General features: G+C 54.3%; 1 protein-coding gene across 1 annotated transcript in view; it reads right to left on the bottom strand.

The window, feature by feature from the left end:
* Positions 1-23,857, bottom strand: part of EFCAB6 (EF-hand calcium binding domain 6) — a gene marked incomplete at its 3' end in the record, with an annotated part of 156,223 nt that overhangs the window by 74,486 nt on the left and 57,880 nt on the right. Inside the window, exons 11-17 of the mRNA XM_079775486.1 lie at positions 23,214-23,362; positions 15,027-15,137; positions 13,386-13,491; positions 6,991-7,161; positions 4,231-4,290; positions 3,618-3,778; positions 1,343-1,510 (exon numbers count right to left, since the gene is read on the bottom strand). Of these exons, the coding sequence (XP_079631612.1) occupies positions 1,343-1,510; positions 3,618-3,778; positions 4,231-4,290; positions 6,991-7,161; positions 13,386-13,491; positions 15,027-15,137; positions 23,214-23,362 (926 nt within the window). The remainder of the gene's footprint in view (positions 1-1,342; positions 1,511-3,617; positions 3,779-4,230; positions 4,291-6,990; positions 7,162-13,385; positions 13,492-15,026; positions 15,138-23,213; positions 23,363-23,857) is intronic.

Raw genomic sequence — 23,857 nt, 5'->3', positions numbered from 1 at the left:
GCACTTAACCTGCTCCCAAAGGCCATCTCTCTGCCGTTTATACCGCAGCTACCACCCGCACGCCCGGTGCCAAACACGTTAGCAGCGCCGCACCCCCTGGCTCGCACTTAGGGGTCTTCAAAGGGGCCGGTGAAGTGGCGTCTGCCGAACACCTGCTCGCTTTACCTTTCTTTATAGATTTATTGTAGCTTTGGATAAGCAAGTTGGAATAGTCTCTCTTCACTAGACTAAACCTGTGTTTTCCAAAGTGACCAAGGGCGAGGACGTTTTTACTAGGTTTCCTAAGGATGTTTCATCGTTACAACTCCACTGGCTGTGAGGGAACGCCCCTGGGGCGGCGTGTTCTGCGGGAGGAGTCCGGGTGCGGGAGGAGTCCGGGTGCGGGAGGGGTCCGGGTGCGGGAGGGGTCTGGGTGCGGGAGGAGTCCGGGTGCGGGAGGAGTCGGGGTGCGGGAGGAGTCCGGGTGCGGGAGGAGTCCGGGTGCGGGAGGAGTCGGGGTGCGGGAGGAGTCCGGGTGCGGGAGGAGTCCGGGTGCGGGAGGAGTCCGGGTGCGGGAGGAGTCGGGGTGCGGGAGGAGTCCGGGTGCGGGAGGAGTCGGGGTGCGGGAGGAGTCCGGGTGCGGGAGGAGTCCGGGTGCGGGAGGAGTCGGGGTGCGGGAGGGGTCCGGGTGCGGGAGGGGTCCGGGTGCGGGAGGAGTCCGGGTGCGGGAGGAGTCGGGGTGCGGGAGGGGTCCGGGTGCGGGAGGGGTCCGGGTGCGGGAGGAGTCCGGGTGCGGGAGGAGTCGGGGTGCGGGAGGAGTCTGGGTGCGGGAGGAGTCCGGGTGCGGGAGGAGTCGGGGTGCGGGAGGGGTCCGGGTGCGGGAGGGGTCTGGGTGCGGGAGGAGTCCGGGTGCGGGAGGAGTCGGGGTGCGGGAGGAGTCGGGGTGCGGGAGGAGTCCGGGTGCGGGAGGAGTCCGGGTGCGGGAGGGGTCCGGGTGCGGGAGGAGTCGGGGTGCGGGAGGAGTCCGGGTGCGGGGCAGAGCGCGGTGAGTGCAGGTGACGGCCGGCTGAGTGGTGGATGGGCCTCTGGGCCGAGAGCCCTGGGTTCCGGCCCGGGACGGCCACGGAGTCTGTGAAACTTGAGGCGCCCCCAGACCTCGGTGCCTCGTTCTAGAAGGAGAGGTCAGTGCAGTAATCCCTAAGCTCTCTGCCGCTCCAAATCCGCTGCCCCCAGCGCTGCGCTGGCAGCCTGCCATCTTCCTTATTAAACCATAAAATATGAACACGCATGTCGCCCACGAAGGCTGACTAACGGCCTTCCCCACGGGCCGAGGTTCCCGCTGCGCCTGCCTCTGCCCCGTTACCTCTCGGCGCGCTCCGGCGGCGGCTCCTGCTGCCCGGGCTCGCGGGGCGGCCGCTCCTTGGCGGCATTAGCTGGGCAGGCGGCGGGCAGGCCCGGGACGCCCATGCTGGCCAGGAGGTTCTTGTAAAGGACCTTTCCCGAGGCTGAGTCCTGAAACTTACTGCAGAGCCTGGATGGGAAAGGCAAGCAGAGCACGCCCATTGGAACGGTGCAACGACAAAGACGGCCCTGCCCTCCGCGTGGGCGGCGAGGGGTGGGCACCTGCACCCCGCCCGCCTGGGGGTGCGGCCTGGCAGCGGCCGCTGGGAAAGCCAGCTTGGCAGCTGAGGTGCACCTGCCCGAGGAGCCAGCCACTCCGCCCTGGAGAAGTGGGTGTGAGTCTCCACAGAGGCCCATACAACAGGCCCAGGTTGCCGTGTGCCAGCCCCACACCAGAAGCACACCACGCATCCAGCACCGGGGATGCACGAGGCGTGCACCCCACACAGCGGACACTACTCAGCAATGACAGGGGCTGCTGGAATGCCCGTCACAACACACATGAATCCCAGGCTCGTTGTGAGGGGAACAGAGCCGGACAAGAGGGCAACACCGCTCTGGCCGGTTGCTCAGTGGTTAGAGCGTCGGCCCTCGCACCAAAGGGTGGCGGGTTGGATTCCCGGACAAGGGCACGTACCTCGGTCGCAGGCTCGATTCCTGGCCCAGTAGGGGCATGTGCTAGAGACAACCAATAGCGATATCATTGATGTTTCTCTCTCTCCCTCTCCCCCCCACCTCCCTTCCACTCTCTCTAAAAGCAATGGAAAAAATATCCTCGGGTGAGGATTAAAAAATTTTTTTAAAAAGAAGCGAACACCACGTATGCTTTCACTTACGTAAAATCATAGAAAGTGCAAAGCAACCAGAGTGGCGCAGAGCTGAGCGGAGGCTGCTGGGGGAGGGGGATGAAGTGTGATAAAGATGTAACAAATGCAAAAACAGAAAACTTCTGAATGAGCAGTCCTGGTAGGGTATGGAAGGGCTCACACTGGCACCGCGGCACACACCATGTTAGGAAAACAAGAAACCACCCGTGTGGCAGGTCTGGCTGCTTCTCGGCATTTTGTTTGTTAATATTTTCTAATCGTAGGAAGTGTGCGTGCTCCTTGCTGCACGTTTAGTGAAGCCCAGCGCCCGAGCAGAACCTACACGTTTGCTGAAGTGCCCAGGCCAACGGGCAGGGAGCTCGGGGCGAGGCCCTGGCGGGTCAGAGCGTCGCCCAGGCCTGATGCGCTCAGGAAGGACAGGCATCCTCAGGGCTGGTCGCTGGAGGTGCCAGCGCCGAAGCCACAGCCAGCTTCGAGTGAACGCTGAGGCCTCGTGCGCCCTTCCGCCCACGTGTGCGCACAGCGGGCTTCTCAGAGGCCGTGTGTCCCGTGACCCCACGCAGAGCACGGAGGGGACGCGTGCGTGTGCTCAGGCCGTCAGAGGTCAGGGTGTCGTGAGGAGTGAGACTGGATTTCGGAGATGAACTCGGCTTCGTAGCAGCACTTCCCGAGCTCGGCACTGGCGACCTGGGGCCTCCCTGCTGTCATCCCCGCGCCCTGTGTCACCCAACGAGTCTTTACTGTGAAATCCCGTCTCCCCAGAGCCTGCGGGGACAGGCACTGCCCCACAGAGGGGGTGGCCACACCCCTTCCAAGCACCGCCCAGGCCACTGGCCCTGTCACCAAGGCAGAGGGCTGGGGAGCGCCGATCTGGGCGCCGCCTCTCTCCTGCACCCGTTTCCTCGCCTACAAGATGCGCACAGCAGTGCCTGGCGTAAAGGAGGGCTGCGGGCAGGAAGCCAGCTGGCACATGTGTGCGTGTGCATGCGTGCATGCATGTGTGTGTATGTGCGTGTGCATGGCGCTCAGTAACCAGCTGTGGTAACAGGGTCACAATCAGCAGGGACCGTGACTATCACAATCACTTCACGGAATCCCCCTGCTCCCATGTGCGGAGCGCGGAGCTGAGTGCGGTGAACCGGTGAGCCACGCACCGCCTGACCGAGCCAGCGGCCGGGAACCGGCCTTTCAGAGCCCGCGTCTCCCATCGTGGGCAGGCCCGACGGCCTCGCCTGCGCTGAGACCGTCACAGCGACGCCCAGCTCCCGGGGGCCCGGCCTGGCAGGGCGCGGGAATGGCTGTGACCAACGCTACCTGGCAGCGCTGCGACCCGCTCAGAGAAGGGTCAGCGAGGAGAGCAGACCTGGCGGAGACACGGAACCCAGGAGCTGGTTGCCGGCTGAGACTCACTTGGCTAAATGCTCCGTCGTCAGGCACGGGCAGAATATGTGCAGCACTTTCTTCAGGCTGTTGGCCCCGATGAGCCCCGTGTCTCCCAAGTCGTAGGAGCACAGCAGGTCATAAAACGCCAGGAGGTTCCTGCTGACGGCGTCCCGCACCATCCCTTCCACCTGAGAAAACACGCCGTCACGGGCTGCAGGCGTGTGGCCTGGGGGGAGCACCCGAGACCACGGAGGGAGGGGGACCCCGGGACCACAGAGGGAGGGGGACCCCGGGACCACAGAGGGAGGGGGAGCACCCGAGACCACGGAGGGAGGGGGACTCCGGGACCACAGAGGGGACGCTCCAGGACCACAGAACCACAGAGGCAGCACCCTGGGACCACGGAACTATGGAGAGGGCACCGGGACCACGGAGGGGCGCCCGGGACCACGGGGGAGGGGTGCCCGGGACCACGCGGGAGGGGGCGCCCGGGACCACGCGGGAGGGGGCACCCGGGACCACAGGGGAGGGGGCGCCCGGGACCACGGGGGAGGGGGCGCCCGGGACCACGCGGGAGGGGGCACCTGGGACCACGCGGGAGGGGGGCGCCCGGGACCACGGGGGAGGGAAGGGCACTTACTGAGTCCCAGGCCAGCTGGTGGGGCGCCTGGGCGTCCCCCCCGGAGGACGGCTTCCCTATCTGCGTGGGAGAGAAAGGACGTGAGTGAATACAGGTCACTCACAAGGGCAGGCGGAGCTCTGAGTCCGACGATGACGGCCAGCCTGCCCGGTCAGCCAGCGGCCGTGAGACTGGGCAGGTGCAGCTGCCCTCTGACCCCGTGGAAATGGGAACAAGAACCCTGAACTGGCACTTATTTTTAAAAAGTACAATAAACGTGAACAAAGCCATCAGCTAGGAATGAGTAAATGCGGAGTGAAAGAATAACGAGGTGGCGTTTCTGCCTGTCGACGTGGTGAGAACGAAAACACGAAAACGCGAGCGCAGTGCCGTGCGGCCGGGAGTGACGTCGCCAGGGTGACAGGCGCACACCCGGTGGCAGCGCTGCTCCGGGCGGCCAGGGAGCGGGGAGGACACTGGCTCTTCACGCAGTCCCTTCCCATCGTCTGCAGTCTGTACGTTACACACATATTCCTCTTTAAAACCATTACAATTTTAAAATAAAATATATACTCTTTGACCCAATAACTTCATTTCTAGAAGTTTATCCTAAAGGAATAACCACAGAGTGAAGCTAAAAAAGTAGGCATCCCGACAGTCATTGTACCGAAAGTCATGAAAGAAAAGAAGACACCTAGATTGTAACGTCGGGGAATAGTTACTCTGTGTCTTTAAAGTTACACAACAGAATTGACGCTGTTAATAATATGTTAATAAGTGACAACAGACTAAAAAGGCTGTGATTACATGATCTCATTTTAAAATGAAATAGATTATCATGTATGAAAGCTTGTATCCAACTCATCAAATTCTATACAGTAATACATGCAGTTTCTTGCAGCTTATTGAGGTGTAATAGTAATTATAACTAAGCTGCAAAAAAGAAGTGTGTGTGTGTCGGTATGGAGGTTTGGGAAGATAGGTGTGGGTAACGAGTTCTCGAGGTTAGAATTAGTGGTGATTTTTATTCTCTTCTGTCTCATATCTATGTTTTCTGATTTTCCGAATAATTCAGTCTCTCACCGAGTCGTTTTGTGAGTGAGCCCAGCGCTGGGCTCCCCTGCGGTACAAGTCACACGAGACTGCGACCGGTGTGGGAGGTCGAGGACTACAAGAGGGGCTCCTTCAGGGGTGCCAGGGGGTCCCTGGGAGGGCCTGAGACACTGGGACCTGCAGAATGGCCCCGCGAGGTGGGAGGAGCAGAAGGAAGTGCTGGCAGGAGCCCCAGCAGGTGCAGAGGCTGGAGGGGGTGCAGTTGACAGGATCCAATTCCTACAGAGCAAACATCACTGCACTCGCCAGGTGCGGGGGGGAGGGGCAGATTGCTGACAGTCTGTATTTTTGGTTTTAAAGAAAAAATCTGGCTCTGTGCGGGGCCGCGGTGGGGCCAGAGCTCCCACAGGTCTGCTCCACGCGGAGTTCAGGAAAAGCTGTCATTATTCACTTCTCTGTGGGAAGGGCTCTGGGACTTTGGAATTCGAGTCCAAGAAGGACCCAGTAGTGTGGGTTTAGGCTGTGGTTACTACCTTGCACAGGGCGCCATGCAGGAAACGATAATAGTAGAATGAAAGGTTAATCTGTAGCTAATAAAGGAAATCTTACACATCTATATATATAAAAGCCTAAGAGACCGAACAACTGTTTGACCGGTAGCTATGATGTGCACTGACCACCAGGGGGCAGACGCTCAATGTACAGGCATGGAAAAATGGAACAGACTGATGAATCTCAGAGGGAAGGGGGGAGGGGAAGGGCAGGAAGAAATTAACCAAAGATCTTATATGCATATTAGAGGCCCGGTGCATGAATTCGTGCACCAGTGGGGTCCCTCGGCCTGGCCTGTGTGGATCAGGCCGAAACCCACAGTCCAACATCCCCTGAGGGGTCCCAGATTGCTAGAGGGCGCAGGCCAGGCCAAGGGACCCCACCGGTGCACGAAAAAAAGAATCTGTTGATGTCAATTTTTTGGTCAAAAGAAACGGACACTAAAAGCCAGTGTTAGTCATTAGAGGCCACACTCAGTTATCACACAAAAGGTGAACTAACACAAGAGCTCTAAAAACAGGACGGAACCCAGAGGAGCAATTCATACACGGCCTGTGAGACGGTGGTGAGGGGGCTGCTGCTGAGGTTCCATGAAAACACGTTCCCTCCAGCAGGCCAAGGCGAGCCATCCGGGGGCGGGGCCTCAGAAACTTCAAATATCCTTCAGCACGATCAAGAAAATAAAAGTCCAGCCCTAGCCGGTTTGGCTCAGTGGCTAGAGCGTCAGCCTGCAGAACGAAGGGTCCCAGGTTTGATTCTGGTCAAGCGCACGTACCGTGGTTGCAGGCTCCTTTCTGGCCTGGGCCCTGGTAGGGCGTGTGCAGGAGACAATCAATTGATGTGTTTCTATCACATCAACATTTCTCTCTGTCTTCCCCCCTTTCTCTCACTCTCTTTAAAAATCAATGGAAAAATATCCTCTGGTGAGGTTTGAAAAATAAAATAATAAAATAAAAAACAAAATAAAATAAATAAATGAAATGAAAGACAAGTCCAAATTGAGTAACTCTTACACACTTAATTCTGACTTAAAATGAAAGTCATCGCAGCTGAAAAGTTACCTCCGCGAAGTGATGTGTTTCATTAAACCGCACTGCACCGGCACCTCTGATTTTACGAAGAACACGTTTCCCGCCGTGACCGGGACACCGAGCGTGCCGCCGCCGTGGCACTCACCTTCTCACGGCTCTCCTCCAGCAGCTCCAGGAACCTGTTGATGTCCACCAGGCCCGAGCCCCCGGGGTCCAGCTTCTGCATCAGTTCCTTGAACTCGGAGTCGCTCAGCTTGACGACCATGGAGTTGATGGTATGTTGCAGCTCTTCCCCTTTTATCTGCCCGTTCACCTTCTGAGCAGGGGAGTGTTTGTAAGGGAAGTTTTTAAAAGAAAAAAGGAAGGAAAGCAACATATATATAGCATCATTTAATAAACTGAGCGCTTTGGTAAACAGCATTATACTATGAAACTAGAATATTGAAATTGATAATCATTATGTAACATGGAGCTGTTAAAAGAAATCTTACACATTTCAACAATGGGGGGTGGGGGAGGCTAGCACTTTGCAAGTGCAGTTCCCACAATGCTCCCTGTTGGGACAGGGGCAGGAGACGGCCCTCGGGCTGACCCCCTTCCCGGGGCAGGCTGAACGTGGCTGTCACAGAAGCTGGAATAGTCCCTCCTGCCCCAACCCCACCTGAGGGCGACAGGATCAGCCTCAGGGGGCACAAAGCTTCCTGGCAATTCAATTACAACTCGCCAATTTACTAAGAATATTAATTAGGCGTGTTTTCACTACCACCAACCTCATTCGTTACGTAAATGGACAATTACTTAGCGAGAAAAATTTCAGGCCCTGCTGCGTAAAGAAAGCATATGATGAGCAAAATACTGAGAAGAAAACTTCTTGCCCAGAATAAAAAAATTACCAGCAAGTAAATTAAATGGAGAGAGACTGTTTACTAGAAAAACAGGAAATAAAAAAACCCTGCCTCATAGATACTGTGACTATTAATGTGGCAAAAGGGCGTACTAAGTGAGAAAGTGGCGTATAAATGCCAGCCTTTACTCTGGACCAAAATCTGAAAGGGACATGAGGTTCTCTTGGGGAAATTAAGTAATTTAGGATACAGGCATATTTCTTTTTGGGTTTGGGAGCGATCATTTTTTAGTGTCTAGACAGGAATCATCGACAATTTTTTGGTGATTTTCAATAAATTTATAGCATTGTGCAGCCATCATCACCACTAATCTAATTCTAGAACATTTTTGCCCCAAAAGAAACTGTGCTGATTCGCAATCACTCCCGTTTCCACCCCCAGCCGAAGACAACCGAGGCGTATTTCCTGCCTTTCTGTATTTGCTTTCCTCCGGAAATCCGCGTAAACCAAATCCGACGATATATGCACTTGCATGTATCGTGCATCTGGATTCTATCACTTCGCATAACGGTTTTGAGGTTCATCCATGATGTAGCATGGATCACTATTTTGTTCCTTTTTATTTCTGTTCCTATTCCCTTGTACGGATATGCCACACTTTATCTTGTCACAGGTTCGTGAACACTTGGGTTATTTCCAGTTTGGGGATTATGAATAATGTTGCTATGGACATTTGCACATAAGTTTCGGTGAGCATATGTTTCTATTTCTCTTGGGCAGACCCCTAGGAGTGGAATCACTGGGTCATATGGCAGGTAAATTATTGTTGAAATTTTAAAGGAACTACTGCTTTGTTTTCTGCAGTGGCTGCACCCTTTTACCCTCCCACCAGCACTGTACAAGAGTTCCCTCACTACACCCTTGTCAACACTTATTATTGTCTAAGGCAGCGGTCGCCACCCGGTGGTCCGTGGACCCCTGGTGGTCTGTGAGGTCCGAAAGGTTGGTGGCCACTGGTCTAGGGGTTTGATTATAGCCACATGTAATCAAATGTGAAGTAGCATCTCATAGGGTTTTGATTCGTATCTCCCTAATGTCTAGTGATGTTGAGCATCCTTTTGTTGTTGTTGGTAATCCTCACCCAAGGATATATATTTTTTTCCATTGATTTTTAGAGAGAGAGGAGGGGCGAGGGAGAGACAGAGAGAAACATCAATGTGAGAGAGTGAGAGAGACACATCTATTGGCTGCCTCCCTATGCGCCCGGACCAGGGCAGGGATCAAGCCTGAAACCCAGGTACATGCCCTTGACCAGAATCGAACCCCAGACCCTTCAGTCTGTGTGCTGACCCTCTAACCACCGAGAAACCGGCTAGGGCTTGAGCATCTCTCTATGTGCTCCCTGACTATTCGTATACCTTCTTTGGTGAATTGTCTATTAAAATCTTTGGCCCATTTTTAAAATTGGGTTGTCTTCTTATTAAGGTCTAAGTGTTCTTACATATTCTATCTACATACAGGTCCTTGGCCAGATATTTCATTTACATATGTTGTCTCCTAGTCTGTGGCCTTCTTTTCATTTTCTTAATGGTATCTTCTGGCGCACAAAAGGTTTGAATTTTGATAAATACAATTTATTGGGTGTTTTTTTTTTAATGGATCGTGCTTTTAGTGTCATATCTAAAAACTCTTTGGCTAACGCAGGGTCACAAAGATTTACGCATGTCTTCTAAGAGTTTTATCGTTTTAGCTCTTATATTTAGGTCTAGGGACCATTTTAAGTTAATTTTTGCATGTGATGTTAATTTGCCTCTTTGCATATGGATATCCAACTGTCTCAACACCATTTGTTGAGAAGATTATTCTTTCCCCCAACACCCCCTGAATTTGTCAAACTGGGTGACCACAGTGTGAAGGTTTATTTCTCTACTCTCAGTTCTGCTCTGTTGACCAGTATGCCTCTCCTCCTGCCAGTTACAGGCTGTCTGTATTACTGTGGCTTTACACGAAGAAGATTCCTAACCTGGAAGTGATGTACTCTCACTTCATTCTTCTTTCCCAAGATTGCTCTGGCTTTTCTGCCAACTTTCATTTCCATATGAATTTTTAAGATTAGTTTTTCAATTTCTGCCAAAAAAAAAAAAAGCCAGCTTGGATCTTGATGTAGTTTGCACTGAATTTATAGATCAGTTTGGAAAGATTTGCAATCTTTTAAAAAAGTTTTTTAAAATATATATTTCTTTATTGATTTCAGAGAGGAAGGGAGAGGAAGAGATAGAAACATCAATGATGAGAGAGAATCATTGATCGGCTGCCTCCTGCACGCCCCCTACTGGGGATCGAGCCCGCAACCCAGGCATGTGCCCTTGGCTGGAATCGAACCTGGAACCCTTCAGTCCCCAGGCCGACGCTCTATCCACTGAGCCAAACCAGCTAGGACAAGATTTGCAGTCTTAATGAGTGTTCCAATCCATGTATATGGACTATCTCTTCATTTATCTTTTTTCTTTTAATAACGTTTCATAATTTTCAGTGTACAAGTCTGGTACTACTTTTGTTGAATTTGTCCCCAGGCATTTTATTCTTTTCGATCTACTGTGAGAGGAATGGCTTCCTGACACTCATTTCCAGACTGCATATCGCTGGTTTATACAAATATAACTGAACTTTGTGTACTGATCTCATATCCTGCAACCCGAACTCACACATTAGTTCTTACAGTGCGTGTGTGCATCCCTTAGAACTTTCTACTGCAAGACCCTATGGTGTGTGAATAAAAACGGTTTTACTTCTTCCTTTCCAGTCTGAACGCCTTTATTTCTCTTCCTTTCTGACTGCTTGTCTAGAACTTCCGTACAATGTTGAACAGAAGTAGCAAGAGCTTTTATTCTTGTGCTTTTCCTGATCTTTAGGGAAAAGCCTTTGGTCTTGACTATGAGTTCCTCATAAATGCCCTTGAGCAGGTTGGGTATCTCCCTCCTATTCCTAACTTTTCAAGAGCTGTTATCATGAATGAGCGCTGGGTTTTTCAGATACTTTTTCTTCATTGAGATGATCATGCGGCTTTGTCCTTAATTCTACTAACACTGTGTATTACATTAATTGATTTTTTTGGAAGTTAAACAAACCTTGCAATCCTGGAATAAACCCCACATGGTCATAGCATTTAATCCTTTTTATATATTTCTGGATTTGCTTTGCTAATTCATGAAGGATATTGGTCTATGGTTTTCTTTTCTTGTGGTGTTTTTTTTTTTTTTTTATCTGGCTTCCTCCGATATATCCTGAATGTTTGTGAAGGGTTGGTATTATTTCTATAACCAATCTTTGTAGTCTGCAACATAGAGAATCTGCACATTGTTTGTTACATATATTTCTAGGTATTTAATTTTTAAAAAATATGATTAGAAATGGTATTTTTAAACTTTTTTTCTAATTGCTTATTGCTGTATATAGGAATACTGTTTCTCTTTGCATATTGACCTTAAACCTAATGACTTCCTAAGCTCTGTTATTAATTCTCATGTGTTTTTAAGATTCTTTTAGACTTTGTATTTACAAAAGCATGTGAACTGCAAATAATGACACGGAAGGCATGAGGCGGGGAGGAGGCAGGGCACAGCTGTTTCTGGGTGATGGAAGGACAGCCACGCCTGACGGGAACGTAGGGGTCGGGTGCCCGGGCGCACTCAGCGACGGCGCAGCGTGCGGAGCGGCACACGCAGCTGCCGGGGCAGGACCTGGAGCAGGTGCGAGCAGCCCTCTGATGACCCCGCACCCTCTCTACAGCAGGAGGGGACCTTCCCAGGGCTGTGCCTGCAGCAGGCGAGGTCCCCAGCCTGCTCCTCCTAGTCTCTCCCTCCAGGTCCCAGGATGGGGTCAGGACCAAGGCAAGAGGGGAGTGGGGGTGGGGGTGGGGGTGGGGAATGGGGGTGGGAGTGGGGACTGGGGGGTGGTGGTGGGGAATCCCTCTCAGAAACCCTGCTCTCTGCTCCTCTGGGGCATCCGGTGGTCACTGCTGGTCTGACGCTCAGCGTGTGAGCTGGTCGTGGGCAGGAACCCTGCATCGTCCGCCGAGCCCTCAGCCTGAGCGCCCAGCGCAGCCCGGCGTGGCGGGCGCATCCTCACCTCCACCGTGCCCCGTGGCTCCCCACGTGAACAGCACACCAAGGAGGGTCCGACAGCCTCGGGCTTGCGGCCGCCAGTTCACATTATCACAGCCCTCCACCGGTAGAGAAGCAGATGCACTATTGTTAATTAATTAAGATTGCTTCTTCAATGTATAATAGAAGCGGCGCTCACAAAGCCTTCATTCATCTGTAAGGGGCGGCCAGCTAGCAGCTCCAGGCGGCTCTGGGTGCGGCTCTGGGTGTGGTTCTGGGTGCGGCTCTGGGTGTGGTTCTGGGTGCGGCTCTGGGTGTGGCTCTAGAGCAGCCAGTTTGGAGGTTTGAATCCGGGCCCAAACTCACCAGGGAGCCTCAAGCCGTCACGGCCCCCTGCGCCCTCCTCAGCCAATGGGGACGAAGCCAAAGGACACGGGAGATAAGAACAGCCCCTCACGGAGCTGGGAGGCTGCACGGGTGACAGCCGGCGCCGGGCACGCGCTAAGCGCCCCATATTGCTGCTCAGTCAGATGCCAGGTCAGTGCGGCCTCGAGGTCAATCACAGGGTCGCCAGCAAAGATGTCCCCGCAGAAAACGGAACCCCAATCTCTGACTCAACACTCCGCCCGGAAACCCCGCACGGCCTGGAGGAAGGACCGGCAGAGGGGGGTGGTCACCAGGACAGAGGGCACCCGCCCAGCCTGCCCTGTGGTCTCCGGGCCTGGGAAGGCTGACGCGGTGCCCAAGTGGCGCCGCTGAGGGAAGGAATGCACGGCGGTGCTGGCGTCTGGTAGAGACTCGGTTTCTGAATGTGCTTCGTAAAGAACGACCTTGAGAAATGTCACCTAAGTATCAAAACTACCCCATGCCCGCCTCTCAAATGCACATCCCAGCGGGACGGGCTAATGTTCAGGCGCGAGGTGCAGGCTCCTGAATCAGCTCCCTCTGCAGGACAGCCGCCCGGCTAAGCAGGCAGCTCTGCAGCTAATGTTCCTGCTGAGCCACAAGCCGGGCGTGAGCCCTAAACTCTAGGCTGAGGGGGGCACTCAGGGGTCTGGGTTACTCATCGACCCAGCAGCACCTCCACTCTTAGCGACCTGGCCACGCACTGTTCTCGCCCCTGTGCGTCTCCCTGTAGCGTAATAAATGTTATGTCATCGGTCCCCCCGACCAGACGGACTCAGAAGGCCAAGCCATGGGTTCCTAAGCACTCCGAGCAATTCCCCGCATAAACAGGGGCTCCACAAACACGTGCTGGCCTGGCCAGCTTGGCTCACGGACTGAAGGGTCCCGGGTTTGATTCCAGTCAAGGGCACGTACCTTGATTGCAGGCTCGATGCCCAGTCCTGATCAGGGCACAAGCAGGAGGCAACCAATCGATGTGTCTCTCTCTCTCTGTCTCTCCCTCTCCCTTCCACTCTCTCTAAAATCAATGAGAAATGCCCTCAGGTAAGGATTAGCAACACAGAAAGCACCGTCTGCTGGCCGGATAAGTGGGTGCACACCCAGCTGCTGCTGCCCTTGCTCCGACCAGCACCCTGGCAGCCTCAGAAACAGTGCGTCCTTCACAGAGAAGGGCCTCGAACCCTTACCGTGTTGACCATCAGCAGTGTCTTCCGCAGCAGTGTGTAGTGGTCTTCTCGTCTGAATAACTTGGTGATAATATTTTCCCTGCAACACTGATTTCTAGAGTTGGTGCTACAAGAAGATTAAGAGGAAAAATCAGAAATAGAATCCTGTTCTTGACTAGGATTTGTTCTTACATAATGCAAAACAAAATTCTAAAAGCCACCCTCACAGCAGCTATAATAACGGTCTCTCTGTGGACAGCTCTTCTCCCGAAAGCGCAGGCGCGGGGCTGGCCTGGCAGCCTCGGTCGGTGTGACTCCTACAAGGGCTGCGGGCGCCTGCAGCTGCCAGGGTTTGCTCTGCTGAGCCAGCGCTTCCCGCCCCATGCCCCTCTGCCCCCTTGCCCTCTGCCCTCTGCCTGTGCCCAGCCTTCTAGCCAGTCTGTGCCCTGGCCGGAGCGGCTCAGTTGGCTGGACCATCAGCCCGCACACTGCAGGGCTGCGGGTTCGAATCCTGGTCAGGGCATGTGCCTAGGTTGTGGGTTCAATCCCAGGTCGGGTGTATGGGAGGCAACCGATCTGTTTCTCACATTGATATTTCTTTCTTTCTCTCTCTTCCCCTCTCTCTAAAAATCAATGAACATATCCTCAGACAAGGATGGAAAGATACCACAACCACCGGGGCGTGTGCGGGAAGCAACCAATTGATGTGTCTCTCTCACATTGATGTTTCTCTCTCTCTCTCTCTCTCTCTCTCTCTCTCTCTCTGCCCCTCCCCCTCCCTTCCACTCTCTTTAAAAGTCAATGAAAAAATATCCTCAGATGAGGATTAACAAACAAAAAAGAAAAGAAATGAACTCATAGAGGTGCACCCCAGGAACGGGGGTGAGGGTGGGGGGCTCTGAGCACTGAAGGCTGGTATGGCTGTTCATCAGGTATTCCTGACCCCGCGGCGGGAATGACCTGGGCCCGGCTTCAGGGGAGGCGGTGCTCTGGGGCGCGCTGAGCGCAGAGGCCGGCTCTCCCTCTGAGACTCACATGGGCCGTGGACAGGCGCCCATCAGCGTGAACTGCCCTCCTGAGAGCGAAGCCTGGATTCTAACGCGTCTCGCTGTGGAGTGCTTTCCCACATCGTGGGGCCGCACCACCATTGATGCGACAACGCAAATCCCACGTGATGACAGACATGGGAGCGAGGCAGGAATAAGGGGTCAAGGGCCCGGTCCCCTGCGCCCCGCACGCCTGCACCGCGCAGAGCGGGCAGAGACTCAGTTACCAGTGGCGCCCCTTTCCCTGTCATACCTAACAGATGCGTGTTTGTGCCCATTTTACAAGGACACTCAGAGCGCAGGGCAGCGCTGGCGGCGAGCGTGGGTGCGTGTGGCGTCGGCCTGCTCTCTAAGCACGTGACCTGGCCAGCCACCCCGTAGCCTCCTCTTTCCATCTAGAAATCGGAATAACAGCTACACCTACCTTTAGGTATAAGGCGATTCTAAGTCAGCATGTATAGAACATAACTGACAAACTGGAAGTCACTCCGGAAAGTTCATAATTATTCACGCAGACTAATTTTCCATTAGTAAATGAGGAGCAAGGAATTCAGATGCCCTCTAACCTTTGACATGCTATGCCACGTATAACTAAAAGGTAGGGGCTTTTCCATACCTGTCCTTTTTGGCTGGGGGATCTGAACTCTGAGCCTCCGACCACTGAGGGTCATGTAGCAACGTCAGAAACTGCTTCCAGTAGATTCTGTTGGTGGTTCTGAGTCCAAATCTGGGCATTAGAAAGCGTTTTAAACATTATTCCTATAGCACTGTACGGATTAGATGCTCAATACTGAATTTTAAAGGGCAGCAATGCATTTCTTAATAATTTGGTCAAACAGTACTACAAAGAGATCTTTTAACAGCAAAGGAAAATCAAACTGCTTCCACATCTCCGTGTCCCTGGATCCCATTAGCAGGAGCTGGCGCTGAAGGAAGAAACGAAGGTTTGTTAAAATTCTCCCGCCGGAAATGAGCCTTTCAAACGCGCCATCTGAGGGCCCGGCCCGGTGCGGGCAGCGGGAAGGCCCTCGTGCCTCCGCCCGGCTCTGGCTGTGGGACCTCACGTGGCAGAAGGGCTGCAGGTGACTGGGGCTGTGGACCGTGAGGCGGGAGAGCAGCCTGGGGTGCCGGGCGGGCCAGGCTAACCCTCTCCTGTGTGTGTGTGGGGGGGGGAGGAGGGGTTGTTGGAAGGAGCAGAGCTAACAGGTCAGAGAGCCCCGCCCGCCTGCAGGGTGGCATCCCCGCTCAGTCACTCCCGCCCCCGCTGCCCTGTTACCCCACGAAGCGCCCTCCGTGCCTCCACACCAGGGGTGAGGCCCTTGAGCAAGGGCGTGAGGTGCCACATGTGCAGGAGGCGAACTGCCCGCACTGACCGCTCTGTGTGGATCAGCTGTGGGCGCCGTGAGAGAGCAAGTGCGGTGTGTGCCCACAACCACACGGTCCCCCCGGCCCCTCCCAGGGCGTCACCTGAGCCCCGCACAGCGGGCTTCCTTCTGCTTCCAGGGCCGGGAGCCGAGGAGGGGACGCGCGGTGGGCCGAGATGGAGGTGCCATCGCCCTCATCAAAGAACCAGGATGTGTGGCCGGAGGTGCCACCCACACGCCCAGCCCAGGCTCCCAGGCAGGGGACACCGTCCGACCCTGGGTGGCCGGGGTGCGGCTTCCCGCTCAGGCAGCACCGGCCACGAGAACTCTCCCCCCCCCCCCCTTCTTCCTCTCCCTCCTCGGGGCTCTCCAACCCCTGGAGGAGCCAGAGAACAAGTCCGCACAATGAGGAAGGAAGCAAATGCAAAGCGGGGAGAGGGAGCAGCGGCCCGAGCCCCTGGTTCTTGCCTGCGCCAGGCCCCGAAGGGGCGAGGCACAGTCCACGTGTAATCGAACCCACAACTGACTGCTGTGAGGATGGCTCCTGCACCTGCCAATCCAGCCAAACAGACAAGGCGAGGTCTCCGTGTTCAGCCAGGGGCGAGAGAGCAAGGCCGAGGGCGTGAGATGAAGGGACGGCGGGGGACAAGGCTAGTTTCTTTAAGGTCACAGTCCCCGAGTCTCGCCAGCTCAGCTCAGGTCACCCGTGCGCCACCCACCCAGCTGTCCATCCGTCCGAGCGTCCGCACGAGAAGCCGAGCGTCCCTCTCTTTCACTCAAATTACTGCCGCAAGCCCGACAGGTCTGTGTCCCGCTCGCCTTCCCCGGGAAGTCTCCGTACTTGGACCGGCCTGCTCGCTCTGAAACGACCTGTGAGCAGATTCCTCTCTTCCTCCAGTCTCTCCACGACGCTCCATGCTCTTGATAAAACCAAAGCCTTCCCGTCACTCAGCCCGCAGCTGGGCCCTACCAGCATCTCTTGCCTCAGCCCGCAGGCCGTCCCTGCTCCCCGGCGCCAGCCACACGGCCGTCCCGTCCTTCACGGGGCTCTGCTCCGCCTGTCCTGGCTCCCTCACCCGCCGCGTCCTTTGCCGGACGCCACGCTCCTTCCCCATCATTACCCACTCCCCACACTTCAGCTCCTTGACTCTGTCCCTCTGTCGAGACTTGGTTTAACCATGACTCTCGCAAGGAGCCTTCCCCGACTTCCGTAACCAGGGCGATCTGCCCTGTTAGCGTCTCTTAGGCGACGTCACCTTCCTATGGCATGGCCACTGTGACCTAGGGATCGTTAGCAGCTAACAGCGGCACCGCACTGTGGCTATGATTACGGCAGGCAATACTGGATGATGGTTATGATCACTGCTGCTGCTGCCAGCACCGTGTACGTGGTCAAGAGAGAGAGATGGATTGGCCGGCGGATTGCTAGGCACAGGTGGCAATACCCAACAGGTGGGTTACGCCAGTAGTTTGACGCCCTCTGTTCATTCTCCTCCCGAGGCTTCCCTGCTTTTGGACCCTCTCGGTCAGCCTCGGTTCTTGCTCAGTGACCCCCTCTCTCCGGCCCCTTCAGGCCACAGGGATCATGTCTACTCCACCAATGACTCCACTGAATCCCCCCTTCTTGGGGGAAAGACCCTCAATCAGCTCACAGCATCTGCTGGCTGCCTAGACCTGGCCCACGTGAGCCCGGATCAGTATCACGGCAGGGCAGGGACCAGCTCCCTCGCCCCACGCTCCCTCTGCACCCCTGGAGTCACACCCTGCCCAGGCCCGGTCCCGGGACCCCTGATCTCGCCTCACGCCTGGCTTCGCCTTTTCCTGAATTCCTACCATTTGCAGCAACCTGGAATGGAATTGGAGAACATTATGCTAAGTGAAATAAGCCAGTCAATGAAAGAAAAATACCACATGATCTCACTCATTTATGGATAATAAAGAACATTATAAACTGATGAACAAAAAGATAGATACAGAGACAGTAAAGCATCAAACAGACTGTCAAATTACAGGGGGAAGGTTAGGGAGAGGTGGGGGAGATAAGAGATCAACCGAAGGACTTGTATGCATGCATATAAGCATAACCAATGGACACAAAACTCTGGGGGGTGAGGGCATGTATGGGTGTGGGGTGGGGGGGACAATGGTAAGATATGTACACATATAATACCTAAATAAAAAAAAGTGAAAAAAGAAAAAAAAAAAAAAAGAAAGGCGTGGAAGTGGAAGAGGTCTTAGACACCGAGCGACGCTTTGGGCAGTGACTGGAGCCGTCCCCGGCTCTGCTGTCCCGCTTCAGACAGCGGGCGAAAGGGCTCGCTCTCTGCTGGCAGCTCGGCAGCCACACGTGGGAGCAGCGCGAGCGTTCTCAGCAGGAGAGGGTCTGGGGAGGCCCGCTCTCGCGTGGACGGACGGAGAGCTCCGTCTCCGGTGAACCGAGTCCCGCAGCGTTTACCCGTCCTCCCGCTCCTCCTGAACCCGCTCTCCTGCCGTTAAAGGTCACCTGGTGTGAAGGCGGGCGGCTCCGAGAGCACAGTGTGGTGGTCATACAGGCTGCGTTCGCTGTTCGAGCACCGTCTACCGCTCCATTAAAAATACACGGGGAAACAGCTTTTCGAGTCTCTGAACCATTACTTGGATAAGATTTTATGCCTCATTACCAAGCTGTTAGTGTTTTAAATTTAGCTCTAGACCCCGAGTAGTTAAAAAAACAACACTCTTAAAAAGACGCCTATTTTTTCCTATATTGCCCATTCTTAAATTGGATATCAGAATAATTTCTCACATCGTTTTGTTAGGCATGAGAGATTAGATTTTGTTTTGCTTCCTTCTTTATTGTTTCCTGTATTACTGGCCTTAAAAAAAGCATGAGTTTTTAAATTTCACTTCTTAAATGAAAGTGCAATAAAATGGACGTTGGCTCTCCACGTAGTTTCATGAGTTTTAAGTTATCTACAGAGATACCTCGCTTTACTGAGCTTCAAAATATTGTGTTTTTACTAACTGAAATCAAGAAGATCCTGACCTGCTTTATTGCAATGCTCGCTTTATTGCGGTGGTTGGGCACAGGACCCACCCCATCTTCCAGGTGTGTCCGCGCAGATGCGTAGAACCCCCACACTCAGGGTGCAGAGGGGTTCCCCTGCCCACAGCCTCCCTCACGTGCCCCCTGAGGTCACGCCCGCACAGCCCCTACTTCCCTCCCATCTCTCCTCCATCCCCACAGACCAAAGCAAAGAGGAGCACCCGGGGCAGGGCCACCCGGGCCGCTCGCTGCTGACACTAGTCTCACCTCGAGCTCGTTCTCCTGGGCCAATTCTTTAGTGCAGAACCCGGCAGATTCTCTCTTAGGAGCCCACCTGGTTAGTGCTAAAAAGTGGTGATGGTAGATTACCTATTTGGAAAAATAATTTAATTTGGATACTACCTTATGTCAGAATGGATTATAAAATGTTTTGTTTTGTTTTCAAAGAATAAAAACAACAACAAAAAACAAGCAGTGTAGAAAATGTTTTTTTCAAGCCTGGGTAAGAATGATGAATTTACATATTTTTAAGCCACAGAAGACATTGCAAAAGAAGATTCGTGTCTGTGATTATATTAAAACTAGAGGCACAAAATCATTCACTGAGTGGGAGGTCTCTCAGCCCGGATTGCGAGAGGGCACAGGCCAGGCCGAGGGACCCCACTGGTGCATGATCGGGGCCGGGGAGGAACGTGGGAGGTTGGCCAGCCTGGGAAGGACTCGGGGAGGGCTCCAGGGCATGTTGGCCTGTCTCGCTCAGTCCCAATTGGCTGGACCCCAGTAGCAAGCTAACCTACTGGTCAGAGCGTCTGCCCCGATGGTCAGTGCATGTTATAGCAACTGGTCGACTGTCTGCCCCCTGGTGGTCAATGTTTGTCATAGCGAGCGGTTGAACAACCTTAGCATATCATTAGCATATTAAACTTAGATTGGTTGAACAGACGACAGGACACTTAGCATATTAGGCTTGTATTATATATGACTAGAGGCCTGGTGCATGAAATTCCCTCAGCCCAGCCTGCACCCTCTCCAATCTGGGACCCCTTAGGGGATGTCCGACTGCCTGTTTAGGCCCGATCCCACCGGGGCAGTCAAACATCTCTCACAATCCAGGACTTCTGGCTCCCAACCGCTCACCTGCCTGCCTGCCTGATTGCCACTAACTGCTTCTGCCTGCCAGCCTGATCACCCCCTAACCACTCCCTGCCAGCCTGATTGATGCCTAACTGCTCCTCTGCCGACCTGATTGCCCCTAACTGCCCTCCCCTGCCGGCCTGGTCACCCCTAACTGTCCTCCCCTGCCAGCCTGGTCGCCTCCAACTGCCCTCCCCTGACTGCCCTCCCTTGCTAGCCTGGTCGCCCCTAACTGCCCTCCCCTGCCGGCCTGGTCACCCCTAACTGTCCTCCCCTGCAGGCCTGGTCACCCCCAACTGTCCTCCCCTGCAGGTCTGGTCACCCCCAACTTCCCTCCCCTGCAGGCCTGGTCACCCCTAACTGCCCTCCCCTGCAGGCCATCTTGTGGTGGCCATCTTGTGTCCACATGGGGACAGCCATCTTGTGTGTTAGAGTGATGGTCAATTTGCATATTACTCTTTTATTAGATAGGATGAGAACTTCGACCCGAAGAGCTTACCATGCAACTGAGGGAAACAGCAAGCGGGGAACCCCACCAGAGGACCAGGAACAACACCTCCTAGGTCCTGCGAGGAATAACTCTCCAACACGCGTTCTGCCTAGGCCCAGCAGTCGGACATCCCCCAAGGGCTCCTGGACTACAAGAGGGCACAGGCCAGGGTGAGGGAACCTTCTGAGTGCACAAATTTCGTGCACTGGGCCTCTAGTAAGAACATATTATTTTTAAATCAGATAAGGGAGATTATAAAAGTCAGAGGGATTAAAACGTATCTATATACTTCTAAAGGGATCATTGACAAGTCTTTACTTCCACATACACGCACCAGGGGACACACCTAATTTACAGCTCATAGCATTAAGCCGCTGGGCATTCACCTTGCCATTGTCGCTTGTGCCCTGTTCCACCGGGAACTCTGGGTGAATTCGGGAAAGGGCACGACTCAGGAAACCCCGGGTCACTGGCTGGAACAGGCTGTCCCGGAAGCACAGCGCTGGCTGCGGTGGCCTCCTACTACACTCACTCCCTGCACCCGTCACCGTCTCCACCGCCACCACCACCCTGGTCGGCCACGCTGATTTCCGCCTTCTTAGCACCCCCACAATGTCTGGCAGAGAGAAGCACTCAATATGTATCCATTACACTTACAACTAGGAAGACCACCACGGCAGCATGAAGGATGTCTGTAATATGCGTTCCTATTTAAAAAGCACAATATAAAACTGGAGACACTCTCGGATTACAAATATGTGAAAGTTATAGATGCATGCGGACACAAAGCAGAAGAGAGCGTGGGAAATGAAAGCAGTAAATTTGCTACGTGAGGTGGACGGGACGCTGGTTTTGATCTTCCTTGCTGCTACTAAATTGCTACTTGTAAAATTTTGAAAATGAACTAGAAAGAAATGTCTGTATGACGTTCAGTTGTCCAAGGAGGCAACCCTACGGATCGCCACCGGGCACAGGTGGGACCACACAGCTGCGTGCTGGCCCGTGGCGTCCTTGGTCCCAGGGCCACGCCGTGTCCTTCACTGGGGGAGCCAGTGGCCGCATGTGGCGACTCTGCATACACAGGGCGCGGAGAAGGAAGGGGGTGCGGTGGGAAATGACGCGCTGGCCCAGCTTAGCACCCCTTCTTCCTCTTCCTTCCCCTGGGCCTTTCCTTTCTAGGTCACCCGAGTGCCCAGCAGTGCCCAGAGCTCCGTAAGACAATCTTCCCATGAGCCTCCACCCAAGCTCCCCTGAGGAAGGTCCTCTGAGCTCCTCACCCAGAGTTCGGTCTCCACACTCCACTCCCAACGGGAAGGAAACAGATCCTGGAGAAATGGCTGATTCCAGGTCGGGGCCAAGAGATGACCCATGGAGCCGGGAGCATGTGTCAGCCAGAAAGCAAGAGAGCGACACAGACTCCGAGGTGACAGCAGCTGACTCAGGGCCGATGCGAGAGGCTCCCCGCGCGCGCCCCCTCCCCCTGCCCCCGACTACGACGGAACAGACTGAGTATCAATGGAATGACAACTGCAACAAATGGAAATGGGTTGGAACTATTTTTCAAGGAAGATGGCTCATTGCTCTAGGAGGTGCTAGGAAGCCCAGGGTGCCCTGCCTTTCTTAGGTTGATGGGGCCTCTTGTCGCCGTCACTGGGGAGGGGACGCTCTCACTGCAGAAGAAGCCCCACCAATAAGAGCAGGAGGACCCGCGGGAACATCACCGCTCGGCAGACTCGCAACCGAGTGCGTGCACACTAGTCCGGTCAACGTGGCCGCGCACATCGCCGAAGAGACAAGCAGTCCATTATGAAGAATTCTTTTTTTTTTTTAATTTATTTCTTTATTGATTTCAGAGAGGAAGAGAGAAGGAGAGAGAGATAGAAACATCAATGATGAGAGAGAATCATTGATAGGTTGCCTCCTGCACACCCCCTACTGGGGATTGAGCCCGCAACCCAGATATGTGCCCTTGGCTGGAATCGAACCTGGGACCTTTCAGTCCACAGGCTGACGCTCTATCCACAGAGCCAAGCCGGCTAGGGCCATTATGAAGAATTCTTGCCCCCAAACTGGACGTGGGTCTACAGACCTATCAGCTCCGGGCGGGCTGGGGGAGGGGGGCGACAGATTCGTGTCGTAAGAAACTCCTGTAGCAAACAGTACTGACTGTCACTGCGGGCACCATCGACAGATTCGTGTCGTAAGAAACTCCTGTAGCAAACAGCGCGGCTCCTACACGCGCCTCGGGATGGTGAGCAGACGGAGAGGGGCCCAGCGACCGCAGAGAATCGTGCAAACCAACCAGCTGACGTGTGCGGCCTGATGTGGATCCGGACTCAAATACGCGTCATAAAAGAAAACAGGTCACATCCGAACCCTGACTGGATGTTTATCACCATCAATAATTCTCCGAGGGGTGAAAACGTGTTTTCGTGTTTCTAAGAGTTCTTACCTTTTGGAGATCTTGCCAGCGAAATGTGATGTCTGGTGTTTGTTTCAAAAACACCTGGGGTTGAGGGCGTGGGGACCTGAGCGCATAATTCCCTCATTCTCTTTGCTCCCACGCGCGTTTGAGCTTTTCAGCGGCGAAAAGTCCACAGCATTTAACCTTTTGCACTCGGATGTCGAGTGTGACTCGACACGGTTAGCATTAAATCCCGAGTAGAATAAAGGAATCGAGAAAAAAGCAAGCGAGTGCAAAAGGTTAATAAGAACTACGGGATGCCCTCCTTCCCCTCGTGGCCGGCCGGCGTGTGAGGGAAAAGACGGCCAGGAAGCAGGCACTCGTACCTTTTCATCAGCGGGATGAAGATCCTTCTCGGCAACCGGTACACGAAGGAGTCGAGGACGATCTTGAGGTAGTTCAGGGAGATGTACCCGCACTTGGAGGGGTCCCCGGCACTCAGGGCCTTTTCCACCTTCTCGCGGCACTTGGCAAGCTGCAACGGATTAAAACGAGAGCGGAGCATGCAGACCCCGCCTCACAGGGCGACGCAACCTCTTTTCCCCAAACCGCTTCCCACTTCCCTCTCCGAAAACTGGTCAGAAAGGGGCCACGGCAGGCGCTGAAGCTCAAATGTTTAACGGATGAGCTCCTGCAGAACAGGGTCCCGGTCCCAGCTGCTCGCTGCGGGGCAGACAGGCTCCCAGGACCAGCAGCGCCCGGAGCAGCGCCCCACACGCAGGCTGAGGGCAGGTGGGCCTGCCAGGGTGATGCATCTTATCCCCATCCTTCCCGCTGCGCCCGCCCTCTGCTCCTCCTGACTACGGTCCATCGCACTGAGAACAGCCACCTCTCATTAAAAACCAAGTGGCTTTAGAGAGAGGCACTGCTAAGGACTCACAACAGCACACACTGGACATTCCTTTATTCTTTAATGAGAATTACAGAGAACCGGGGAGAATGAGCTTTGCTTGTGGGTCTCTGCAAATGC

This window comes from Cnephaeus nilssonii (genome assembly GCF_951640355.1).
Source record: "Cnephaeus nilssonii genome assembly, chromosome: 6".
NCBI lineage: Eukaryota > Metazoa > Chordata > Mammalia > Chiroptera > Vespertilionidae > Cnephaeus > Cnephaeus nilssonii.
This window is presented reverse-complemented; position numbering and strand designations above follow the sequence as displayed.